Source organism: Equus caballus, chromosome 19 (assembly GCF_041296265.1).
Source record: "Equus caballus isolate H_3958 breed thoroughbred chromosome 19, TB-T2T, whole genome shotgun sequence".
Taxonomy (NCBI): Eukaryota; Metazoa; Chordata; class Mammalia; order Perissodactyla; family Equidae; genus Equus; species Equus caballus.
The window spans coordinates 55,781,155-55,794,032 of record NC_091702.1 but is presented as its reverse complement, the minus strand read 5'-3'; the positions used below and the strand labels follow the sequence as shown (position 1 = coordinate 55,794,032).

The window sequence follows — 12,878 nt, the reverse complement described above, 5'->3', positions numbered from 1 at the left end:
AGAGGGTTGATGTCCACTTTAGGCCAGGCTGGCCCTCTAGTGTCTATCTGGTTATAGATGTAGGATGGCTTCTAGACAAGTTCACCCAAGGGCCCCTTAGCCCAACCACACACTTATACTGAATTGAGCACTCCTTCTATCAGGAACTTAAAAAGGGAAAGAAGGCCTTTTCAATGGGTCCACTGAACCAGAAGGAAAAGAGGCATTAGCTATCCAGCCCCTTAATCTCCCATTTCTGGCCTAATACAGGAAAATATCCTCAGAACATTCTCCCCTTATATTGATATGGCTGCGCATGGATGACGTACTAATGGCTCCTCCTGGACTGTGACTCAGTCATACTGCACCGTCCTCCCTGCCCCCACCTCAGAGGGATGGAGAGCTGGATGAGCATGGGGAGGGGGCTCAGGATAACATCTAGAGCATATGATTAGAGGGCCGCCTGTAGCTGCCCCAGACTCTGACCAGGCTCTAGACTTTTTGCAGTGCTGTCTGTTAGAAGCAAGTTTACTCTGTTGAGAGTGACAATCCTCCAATAGCCTCTCCCACTCCCACAGACCTTGTGAGTTGTTATGGGCTTAATTGAGTCCCCCCCAAAATTTGTGGAAATCCTAACTCCCACTACCTCAGAATGTGACCTTATCTGGAAATAGAGTCATTTCAGATGTAGTTGTTTAATATTGATGAGGATTTTAGGCTGGTTACTTTTAAAACTGTACATGAGAAGCAGGCTCCGAGGACTGGAATTTTGCTTGCCCTTTTGAGAGACATTTGCATTTGTGAAGGAAGGGGGGATGACCTTGTAGGGACCTGAAATTGGCCACCCCAAGATATGTCTCTTTGGCATCGGGATTGTTTGGGGCTGATTGCTTTCGATAAACTGGGACAGGGAAGGAGGCTTTGGGGAATGGAACTTACCCTTGTTGGGACACATTTACATTTGTAAGGTAAATCTCTATCTGTAAAAGGTGCCTCCCTCTCTGTACCAGGAAGAAGAAGAGAGATGACCTTGTCCCTAGAAACTCTTGATGGGGAAGGCAAGAACTTAAGTTGGTTGCTGTCTGGCAATCTCATGTAACTGATTTAGGGAGTGGCTTCTGACCTTTACTTGATCCGATTTGATTCTTGTCTAAAAGTCATGGGATCACCCAACGACCAGACCCCACCCGCACTGATACCATTTTAACTTTTTTTCATGTTCTTTCCTTTGTCTTCATAAAGAGATGACTCACATACCTATACCTTAAATTTAGCCCTAACCCTCAACTCAGGGCAGCAGCAGGAGCTCTGACTGCCTGTGGGTCCTGTCCCCATGCCAGCGGGGGCAGCAGCAGCGGCTCTGCCTGCCCATGGGCCCTGTCCCCATGCCAGCGGGGGCAGCAGCAGAAGCTCTGACTGCCCATGGGTCCTGTCCCCATGCTACACTATTCTCTAAATAAAAGAGCACTACTGCCAGATCTTGAGAGTCCAAGAAATCTTTCTTTCAACTCCTCGGCTCACCGACCCCGCATCAACATGAGGTCATACTGGAATAGGATGGGCCTTTAATCCAATATGGCTGCTGTCCTTATAAGAAGAGAAGAGACACAGAGACACATGAGGGGAGAGTCCCACATGACAAGGCGGCAGAAACTGAAGCACTGCAGCTGAAAGCTAAGGAGTGCCAAGGAGAGCCAGCCCCCAGCAGAAGCTAGGAAGAGGCAAGGAAAGATTCTACCCTACGAATTTCAGAGGGAGCATGGCCCTGCCGACACCTTGATTTTGGACTTCTAGCCTCCAGAACTGTGAAATAATAAATTTCTGTTATTTTAAGCCCCTCTGTTTGTGGTATTTTGTTATGGCAGCCCCAGGAAACAAATATACTGTGTATGCCAAGGATGCAATGTCTTGACTGCTCTCTATCTTGGCCATTTCTCGGGGTGGGTTTCCAGGGAGCAACCTTGAAGGATGAGGTAATGTCCATCTTGGACAATGGGCAGGCTTGCTTATTGCTTGATATAAAAGTGGTATGTTCCCCAAGCTCGGTGTTCCTCAGCTGTGACGTGAACCCATGGCATTCATCTGAACCAATATTGAGTCATCCCTTTGAGACTTAAGGGAAAAGGGAACCGATGCAAACATGCTGATACTCAGGCTGCTTGCTGAGCCATGATCTCATGTCATTTGCCACCATCCGTGAAATAGTAACAGGCTAACTTATTAGCTTGTAAATAAGGTGAAACAAAATCCTAGACCCAACTAATTCCTGAAGATGCTATTTCACCCAGCCCCCAAGGCTATTACATCAAAGAGGTTAATACAAGAATCTCGTCTTCAAGGAGCTTGGAGATAGGATGTACATATGACAAGCTAAATAACCAAGAAGACAACATGAGAGATGCCACAAAGTAGTGTCTGATGAATTATTATAATATTATTTAATTCTCAAGTACTGGTATGTACAATGAAGCTTCTGAGTTAGGGGAAAGAAGAGAATCCTGAGGGTGGCAAAGCTTGCAGGACAGCTGCAAGCAGGGTGTTGAAAGTGGTTAGAACTTGAATAATGTAATGTGGACCCAGGGCAGAAGATTTGGAAGGAAGGGCTGTTAATATCAGCCTCCTGTATGATTCTGTGGCATTTTCTGGACACCTCTTTGATAGCACTTATTACATGATGTTGTAATCAGTAGTTTGCATGCCTACCTCCTCTACTGAGAGCTTTTTAAGGGCAGTGATATATTTTATTCACTTAAAAAATATTTGGCATCTGTCACCTAGTAGGCATGCAATATATGTTGAGTAAGCTGATGGATGGGTGAATGAATGAATGACTAAAAATTGAAAATGCATCATTTGACAGAGAAGATTCGGTAGATGTGATGGGGGACATAGAAAGGTAGCCTGGTGCCACCCTGAGGAAGACCTTGAATGTCAGGCCAGGGAGACTGAATAAAAGGAGATGGGCTGCCATGGTCAAGGATGGAGGTGACAGTAGAGAGTTATTTTAGGAAGATTTATTTGGTAGTGATGTGCACATGGGAGGAATGAGCCCAGAGGAGGAAAACCAGTTGAGAGGATATTACAATAGCCTAGATCTAGGGGTTCACTAAGATGCCCCACTATCATTTCACTTTTTAAAAAGTTCCATGTGATGTGACAAATGGATTAGAATCATGTTCCTGTGAGTCAGCAGGCACAGGGAAGCCAGGATCACTGTCGCGTCATTTTATTACAGGACATTTAGGGTGATAGTGTTAAATGGCTGGCTGGCTTCCTAGGCTCCTGTGCAACCTTGTGATTCCTCAGGATTCATTCCCCCTCTGCAGAGAGCTCAAGGATGAGTGGGGATCAAATGGCAGCTTTGCATGTGGCCATTGATCATAATAGAGAGAAGTGGGTCCTAAGTAGCAGAAATGAATTTATCAGTTGCTGCAGAGCTGGCCCGTCCTCTGGATAGGCAAGGATGGAAGTGTCACCCCATTGCTAAGTGCCTTCCATGCCAGGGGCCCAGACCTTGCTTATGTTAGATGAATGACTTGGTCCTACCTCTAGGCCTTCAGGTCCACTGGGCTCATGGTTGAGACAGAAGGTTGAAACATTCAAAATGTTTTCACGTATCGAATTAATGTATTGGATAAGTTATGTGCTCCCAATGGCCACTGCTGAATCCAATGGAAAATGATTCCCTTTTCCCATTGCACAATATCTGCTTGTCTGACCAGTAGGTAGTCACCTGCCCCACTTCCCTCAGCACAGGGGCCTCTGTTCCTGGGAAAGGAATAGAAACCTCTTCACTATCTTTCAAGCTGCTTATGATGGGAAGCACCAACCTCCATCTGGTCATTGTGATTCTCTTTGGTCATATGTTCTGGGATGGAGGGGGCTCCGTACCAAGACTGCTATGCCAGTGAAAGCAACAAGGAGATGGATGCACGCGCAGTCACCAAAATTTTATCTTGCACTTCAACTTTCTTTGCTATTGCCTCTCAAAACTAGTGGCTTATCTAGAGTATGTGACTCCCAGAGATGATAATTTTCCCCCAAGATTTTATCAAGAAAACTTGTAAACAGAGAGTTGAAACAATTCTATAGTGTAGATGCATATACCACACTGAGATCCTGCCATTAACATTTTCTGTACTTGCTTTATCATGTATCTGTCCCTGTAGAGTGGATCACTCTTAACAACCCTTTCCTCTAGGCAATGAAAGTATTTTCAGTAATAATCAGAAAGTAAAGTGAAGACTAATAATGCCTAGAAAAAATCAGTGAAAAATTATACTCAACTTTGTATATACAATTATGGTCATAAAAATAAAATTAACAAATAATTATTGGATATAAAATATTATATATAAAAATATTACCCCTGGCAGTTCATGCTCTGTATAATTGTTTTAAATTTTCAGTATAAACTAACTCCCAATGGCCATATGGAATAACAGAAATGAGATAATTGAAGTTCTGTTTTTTCACCTTTACAGTCATTGTGCTTTTGTTGGTTACTTTGAATCTTCTGCTTAAATGCAGGAATATGTAATTCCACATGCGTTGTGGAGACAAAGATTCTCCCCCAAGTCAGCTCAAATGACCCCAGACTGTTAGAAACTTACTCTTGAAATAAGCATGTGTCACAGAGTCTTTTTGGTTTTGAGACCAACTGTACAGATGAGAGTCCTCCAGATTAACTTCTACATGAGTCATTTATTAAAAGATGAGTAATAAAAATGTGCTCATTTGAAGCTTACATATATATTATTAAAACTCAATTGTAATGGCAGCAATCGTTTAGAATGTATACCAATCAAAGATTTTTTTCAGGGAGGAGTATTTTATCAATGACATTGTTTAGCATTACTGGCAAATGGTGACAATGAAAAGCAGCCTGTAGTTGGTTGTAAGATTGTTTTAAATTTCTGTACATACAGTGCAGCCTCCTACGATTTGCTGCCCCTTCCCAATCTTGGTGGCGTCAAAGAGAAACAGAGATGGACACTAGTGAGAAGGCTGTAAAGACAGATTTTATTCAGTACTATTGCAATAGAGGAAAGAGACTTTAGAATAGAGTTAGGTTAATCCCAAATACAGCAAAGATAGCTGGTGAGGTATGGCCAATGAACAGAGTGAGGAGGCCGGTGGAAGGAAAATTACTAACAGGAAACATCAAGGGTAGGGGGATTCTCGCCAAAGGCAGGCCAAGGATTTATACATCAAGGGTTCAGAATGAGGAAGTTGATCAGATATCAAGGGGCAGGGATTCTCACTAAATTGACATCAGGATTCTTACTCCAATTGGACTAGGCAGGCTGAGGACAGGGCCCAAGGATGAGGCACTGGTAAAAAGAGGGCTCAGAGGAGCCCGCCTAAAGTTCCTCTCAAGGAGAGTCCTTGTCAGTGGCCACTGCTCAGGACATATAGTTTACTTACATTATGTAGAAATGAATAGTTCTAGAAATAAAGGAAATAATACAGAAATGATGGGCAGTTAAAGAGGACTTCATTTTAGTGAGGCAGTTTCTCACTTGCTTTCTTATGACTACACCTTGAAGGACTGGAGTGTGTATCTAGATCAGCGGAGTAGTGTTTCCCCTTTAAAGGCAATTAACCAGCTTTCCATTGACGCCCAGTGCCCACAGGACAGCATGTCTGCATCACTGGGATGGGTGTATAATGTATAAGCAATCCTAGGCACCTCCCCCCGCCCCCATCTGCTAAGAACATTCTGACAATGCCCCTCATGATTACCTTCCTCTCCCCACACTTGAACCTAATTCGGGTTAACTTGGGGAAGAAAGGGACAGATAGGAAGAGGAGACTTACATCAGAAAGGACCTGGGTTTACTGAGGACACCAAGAGGAGGGGAGAAAAAGGAAAAAACCCTCTTGGACAGGAATTTTCAGAGTGTAGCGGCAGCGTTGAGAGCAGAATTGGTGACTGAGGCTTCTGGGTGGGCACAAGATGTGAGCAAGAGAAACAGGGGTGTGGGGGTTTCTAGGAAGTGGTGCTGAGAGTTAAATGCTAGATCTCTTAATATTCTTTAGAAGACACAGGCAAAAGTTTTAATGACTCGTAAATATTTTTGGATTGTTGAACTGTGTCCTTGTGAGGCAGCCTTGCCTTGAGGCTCAGCTCTGAGGGGCCAGGCTAGTATTAGAGGTACATTAAGGCACCTTCAGCTTGGGGTGCCAAGCTGACTGATAGGTCCCTTTAATGTTTGCTATATAGCAATGAGGCAGCTTCAGTTTCTGAACTGGACCCGGTGGAGTAAGTTGACTCCTTTCCTCTGAAAGCTAGCTTGAATGCAGCAAACAATTCTTCTCAAGCAAGAATGGAGGGGGGTGAAACCCGGCTTTGAGACACCTCTGGATGTTCACATGCAGAACATATAAACATGGACAAAGAAAACAGTGATATTTCAACCAAGCCCGCTGATGTGAATGTAAGTACAGTGTGGGAAGCCTTCCCTCTTACTTGAATGCCATTTATTGTTGACCCTGTTAGTAAAATGAGGCCATGTTACTTAACAAAAATAAAAGGAGCAATAATAAAATACTTTATCTTCCCATGGTACTTAATGGATTTTACGAATGTGAGCTTGTTTTAAAGTGTGTACTTCGCAATTGATTTGCAGCTGTTTTTCTAAAACTCCAGGGAAATTGTACTGATCTCTACACAAATTCCATTTTAAAATTTAATCAGTGCTAACTGAGACTGCCTATAATGTGTTCCTGCATTTAAAGATCCAACCTTGGCCTTGTCAGTTCTACATGTGCTGGCATTTCTCTGTGTTTTCCTTTTTGACTTCTCTGCGGGAATATTTGAAAGTAGTTTGACATCACAGTCAACTCATACTACAGTAGAATGTTTTTCTTTTTAGAAACACCATCTCCTTTCCTGCAGGGTGTCTGGTCTAGTTCAGTTTCACCAGGAAGGATATAAGCTACATTTCATTCCAGGGGTTGACAAGGGTGTTTTGGCCGAAAGAATGAGGGAGCCATGAATAATTCAGAATGTTCTTGGCCACATATTATCCCATTAATTGGTAGCATTAGAGACTGGAAGACATGTACTTTAAAGGGAAAAGTCAGGGAGAGTAAGAGAGAATGAGAGAATTCTTAGGGGAGCTCAAAAAAAGAGATGTTTTCTTTGGAACTGGTGTTCTAGATTGTTGTCTTCAAAAGAATGTGTGGTTAAAAGTTATTTCATCACTGGAGTTTAGTTACGCTGACATGTATAAATCTCTCCTTCAAAGAAGCTAAACTCTCATATACATTATTAAAGAATTCACAGCATCAAATGACAGAGGGTAGAGGAGAAAATAAAAGGGGAGGGGAAACAGTTAAATAATGTATTTTTTCCTCTTGCACATAACACTTTGCACATCAAAACACTAAAATCAATAACTTTCTAATCTAACAGGAGTCCTCTATTTCATTCTTTATTTTTAATTATTCTTTCATTTGTTATTGAGAAACTGAGTCACTGAGCAATTCAGCAACTGCCTTAAAAGTGCATACCTGGGGGGCAATGTTGAAACATGCACTTTGATCCCCATCCTACAGCCTTGCACAAACCAGAGCGTCAGCCTTAACATTTTCTTCCTAACACCAGTCATGAAGTCACAATTAGCACATCAATTCATTTCTATGAGGAAGTCACTTATTTTCTTATTTTCAGTCCTGCCTCAGTCCAGAAGACATTGGTTGTGGGAGAAAAGCTATAGAATACAAACATTGGAAGCACATACACATTCCCACATCTGAACTGTATCCGCTTGAATTAACCCACATGGAATCCTAACCTTCTGACCTTCAGGTCCTCTAGTCTACACTCCATGAAATTTAGGCCTATCTTCTACAGCATCTGTTTAGCAGAATTGGAGAGTTAAGGAGAGGACCTGGGAAACATTTCACCAGAGTTCATATGATGTCTGTTTTTTCTCACCTTAATTATGTGATTCAATGCAAGTCCATTTATTATGCTAATATAAATAATTTGACTGACATATTTAGGCCTTTCAGCACCAAGATTTTCCTGACGGGGTGGTTCCATTTAAGCTCCAGACTACCTCTCATTGATGATACATCTTTCTTGTTTTTGAAGATATCCAATATCTCAGTTCAGGTGGTCAGTGCCCATGGGAAGCTGCCAGGAAGACGACCACCACGAAAACCCATCAGCAAAGCCAAGCCCAAGAAGCAAGCCAAGAAGAAAGCTCCCTTTTGGAATGTCCAAAATAAAATCATTCTCTTCACAGTGTTTTTATTCATCCTAGCAGTCATAGCCTGGACCCTTCTATGGCTCTACATCAGTGAGTTAAACCCTGCATTTCTTTGGGGTTAGGGCTGGCCCTGTGAGTTCAGCATGAGAAATGCAGGCCCAACCTACCCCAGGGGTGTTTCTGATAGAATTTTCCTATTTCCCAGACTGATAACCATTTCCCAAACTGTTGAGGTTTTAAGGAGGAAGAAACCAAAATTTTCTCTCCTACTTCTTCTTTTACCACCTCTGCTTTTTTCCCATAGGAGAGCAGGAGGAGCAGAGATGGGGGATAGGATAAGAGCTGAGGAGGATATTTAGGAGCTTTTGACTAGTTCAGAAATGTAATGCATTTTAGCTTTAAAAAATGAATGGAATGCTAAGCTGTTTCCTTTCCTCATTCCACCCACCTCCTGTTTCTAGGCAACCTTATATTTCCAGCTGCCTGAGCTTTATTTTACTCATGTACCTTTTTCTCCTCTGTTTTTTATGCTTTTGTCAATCTGGTTGACCCTTTTGGACAGGAGTTATAACTAAGTTCTTCCTTAGAGAGTAGTACTTACCCATGCAGCTCACTAACTCTAGCATTTGTTGACTTATGCTGGACTTCCCACCCCACACATCTTAATATATTTGACACAAGATAAGTGTACTCTCAAGAATATTACAATTTGGTTGGAAAGCAAGATTTATAGGCAAAGAATTAATGAATATTGTCTTGAACAGTGCAGGTCACTTACATCTACACAAATTGATCACCTATAATTTGCATGGCACAATGTAAGACATTAGGCGCACCAAGATGCATCTCCCACCTTCAAAAAGCTCACAGATGCATTGCCACTTTCAAAAAACTTGCAGTTCAGTGCTAGAGAGGGAGAGTGAGTTGATTTATTTTTTTGCTTAAGCAATTACTTTGCAATCACAGAAGACAGGCCTCCAACCTGCCCAGGAATAAAGTCCAGAGAAGGCTTCACGAACTAGCTCTGAAAATTCATTGACACATCTTGGAAGTGGGCCCTGTGATAGGCATGGGAGCAGAGCCTAGACAAGAAAAAAATCTGTCTGCAGGGAGTTTATGGACTAGTGGGGAAGTGAAATTGATGGGCAATTAAGACAAACACAAAAGACACACAACCCCAACCCAGAAAAACCAACTTATTTCCCATCAGCCTCTGCTGGGCTTTGACCGATGCATTTGCGTTGCCCTGGCATTTTGCATAAAGTTTTGGAACATCACTGTGTAGAAGTAGTTTGATGGCTGCATAAAAATCAGAGAAGGGCATTTCAGGAAGACAGACCAGTATGAGCAAAGGGATACTTTTATGAATAAATGAGAACTGTTCAACAGACAACAGAGGTTAGTTTTGATCCAAGCAATTTGGGTGTGGAAGGTGGCCTTGAGAAATGTGGAGCGTGGACTGCTCATCAGGGAGACAGTGCAGGGTCTTGTGTGTTGGGCTGAGCTAAAGAGTTAGGTAAATGTAATCTGGCTCAAGACTAAATTGATCTCCCCTGCATTGTTGTGATCCTGACTCTTGAGTACTTACTGATGTGAGGAGGATGTGCAAGCTTCTAGATAGAAGCTATAGTTTTCATTCAAATTTTAGAGTCTGCAAGGAAAAAAAAAATCTAAGAAACACGTTCCTGGTAAAATCAGAAACAAAAGCAACTCTTGTTTTACAGGAGAGACCTAATGAGGCAAGGCGATCTGTCTAAGGTCACATAACTTGAAAGAGTAAATCTGGGACAGGAGCTCAGGTCTCCTGCCCTCACCCTGTGCCCCTCCCCAACCTGCCACAGCGGAACCACACCGCTTGGGGTTCACGTGACCCTGGATGGGTCATAAGAGGGAGGCGGCTTCCTATCACTCACATAGGGTGTACCTTCTTTTTAAATCAGCCACCACTTATTCAGCATTTCCATGTACTGGGCATTGTGCCCAGAGAGAGTATTCTCTCCCTCTCTCCCTGTCTCCCTCTCTCCTGCTTCTTCTCTGCTTTCCTTCCCGCAAACGTCTATTGAGCTTCAAAGCTAAGGCAGGCATTCACTATGCTATGTTAGGGGCTGAGGGACAAAAAGAAGTTACTGTTCGTCTAGAAGGGCAGACATGCAGACAGAAGTTATGATGCGGTGGGCCGTGGGAGCCAGAGGGGTGGTGTCACATAGCAGTAATACCTTGTAACAAAAAGGAAAGGCTGAAAGGAGAGCCCCTCATGGCCCCCACACTATTCTCAGGTGCCCGAAGGCAACTCAGACAGGCAATATCTTTGCCTATTTTGTCAGCAGTTTCTGGTAGGCCCGATGCCCAGTACTGATCCCATGGTCCTCACTGGGCAGAGTATTTGAGCAAGAGTGACCTGACACCAGGCCAAAGACCACACTTCGTGGCGCATAGGAAGGATGAAGTCTCCCGGCACTGCACAGAGCTGAGGACTGGCCCAGCACCACGGGCATCAGCCTCACAAGTCAGACAGGGCATGAGCGCCCAAGGGGTCAGTGAAGCTCAGTTGGGGGCCCTTCTCTCTTCTCCCACTATGTCAGGTCACCTCTGAGCTCAGTGGTGCACGTTTCTTACTTCCTCTCCTTCCACAGACTTAGCATCCATGAACATTGTGAGTGCTGTTTTTGACCTCTTAGCATCTCTAGGACATGTATAAAGTCAGAGAGGTTTATCTTTTACCTTTTAATCTTGCCCTTAAGTATTTGCCAGAAGCTGATAGAAAGAATAGACTATTCAAAGGGATATGGTGATTTCCCGCTGATGGAAGAGATATTACTAACCACATGTAGAGCTCCACCAGCCGTAACTGGTAAAATACGCAGCTGCTTAAAATAAAATCGTTTTAGGATCTGATACTGATGTAGGTCAGACTGTGCCCCAGCGCCAGACAGAGGCAATCTCCTGACCGCCTTCTCTCCTGTCTCACAGGTAAGACGGAAAGCAAAGACGCCTTTTACTTTGTGGGCATGTTCCGCATCACCAACATTGAGTTTCTCCCTGAACACCGACAGAAGGAGTCCAGGGAATTTCTGTCAGTGGCACAGACTGTGCAGCAAGTGGTGAGGTGACGGGGGCACTTGAGAGGCTGGGGAAGGGAGGTGTCAGGGGTGAGGGGATGGGGTGGAGGGGTGACAAGTGTCACAGGTGAGCAGGGTGGATGAAGGAAGCAGAGAGGGTATGGGATTTAGCTCATCTTGGCTGTCAGATAGACTTACTCCTTTGATAGAATTGCTTATTTATTTTTTTTCTGCTGAAACTAAAAGAAGTAGTGCTCTGAGATTCAGTTTTTCTCATCTACAAAATAAAGGAATTGGATCAGGTGGGCTTTAAATTGCCTCCCAGTACTGAAGTTACATGCATTCTGATTAATTCTGTGATCTGTACACATTTATTTCAACCTTGATGCACTGGCATCTCTTCACTTTAAAAAAAATGCTTTGCTGGGGCCTGCCCCGTGGCGCGGTGGTTAAGTGCGCATGTTCCGCTTCTCAGCGGCCCGGGATCCGCTGGTTCGGATCCCGGTTGCCGACATGGCACCGCTTGGCACACCATGCTGTGGTAGGCGTCCCACATAGAAAGTAGAGGAAGATGGGCACAGATGTTAGCTCACGGCCAGGCTTCCTCAGCAAAAAAAGAGGAGGACTGGCAGTAGTTAGTTAGCTCAGGGCTAATCTTCCTCGGAAAAAAAAAAAATTAAAAAAGACTTTGTTATTATAGAACTAATACATATTTATCGTAAAAATTTTATAAAATTCAGAAGAGTGTAAAAAAGAACATTAAAATCTTTAACATCCTCTCCAGAGATTGAGCCCTTCTTAATTTGGACCACATAAACACAAGGGATGACGTGATATTGGAGTATTAGCAGACACTCAGTTTTATAATCTGATTTTTTCCTCTTAACCTTAGGTTGCACATTTCTAAGCAAAAGTCTTTTAAAAGCATATGTTTTAATAGCTACAAAGTTAGCAAATCCCTTTTTATTGGCTATTTAAGTTGCTTCCAATTTTTGTTCCTATAGATAGTGCTACAACAAAACTGCCACATGAACCGTGTGCATCTCTGATTACTGCCTTAGGAGATTTCCTAAAAGTATCACTGGTCAAATAGCAAAACATCTATGCGTGGCTCTTGGTACATATTACCAACTTGAAAGTTTCTGCCAGTTATCCGCACAGTAATGGAGAGGATGGCCCACCCAGTGGTGACTCTACAGCAGTGATAGGCATGCTGTAGTGTTGAATGAGGAAAGGTTGTGAGAGAGAGGAAGCAAAGGCCACAGTGGGCACAGTGGCTTTTATTTATCGAAGGCCTTCAGTACCTTCTAGTACCCAGTATACTGGGTACATTGCTTTAATTCTAATATATATCAATTAGTCCTAAAATCAGCCCAAAGAGGTAGGCATTTTTTTTTTCCACCTCCTTCCCCCTTTTCCTAATCCCAGGCAATACTGCTCATTCCCCCCCACAAGCCATTTCTCTCTACTGCTGAAGGGATCCTTTAAAAATAATATTTCTGCTTTGGTTTAAGGATAAAGCACAAATTCTTAAGAATGGCAAGCAGGTGCTTTTCCAAATCTGCCCCCGGTCTTCCCAGTCTATTTCATGCCACTTTCTCCACGACAGAAAGCTTGT

The 12,878-nt window shown here is 43.2% G+C and overlaps 1 protein-coding gene across 1 annotated transcript in view; it reads left to right on the top strand.

Annotated features, from left to right (window-relative positions):
* The first annotated feature begins 6,220 nt into the window (after positions 1-6,220).
* Positions 6,221-12,878, top strand: part of TMPRSS7 (transmembrane serine protease 7) — a 37,842-nt gene continuing 31,184 nt past the window's right edge. Inside the window, exons 1-3 of the mRNA XM_070242787.1 lie at positions 6,221-6,419; positions 8,084-8,291; positions 11,172-11,302. Coding sequence (XP_070098888.1) covers positions 6,372-6,419; positions 8,084-8,291; positions 11,172-11,302 — 387 coding nt within the window. The 5' untranslated portion in view covers positions 6,221-6,371. The remainder of the gene's footprint in view (positions 6,420-8,083; positions 8,292-11,171; positions 11,303-12,878) is intronic.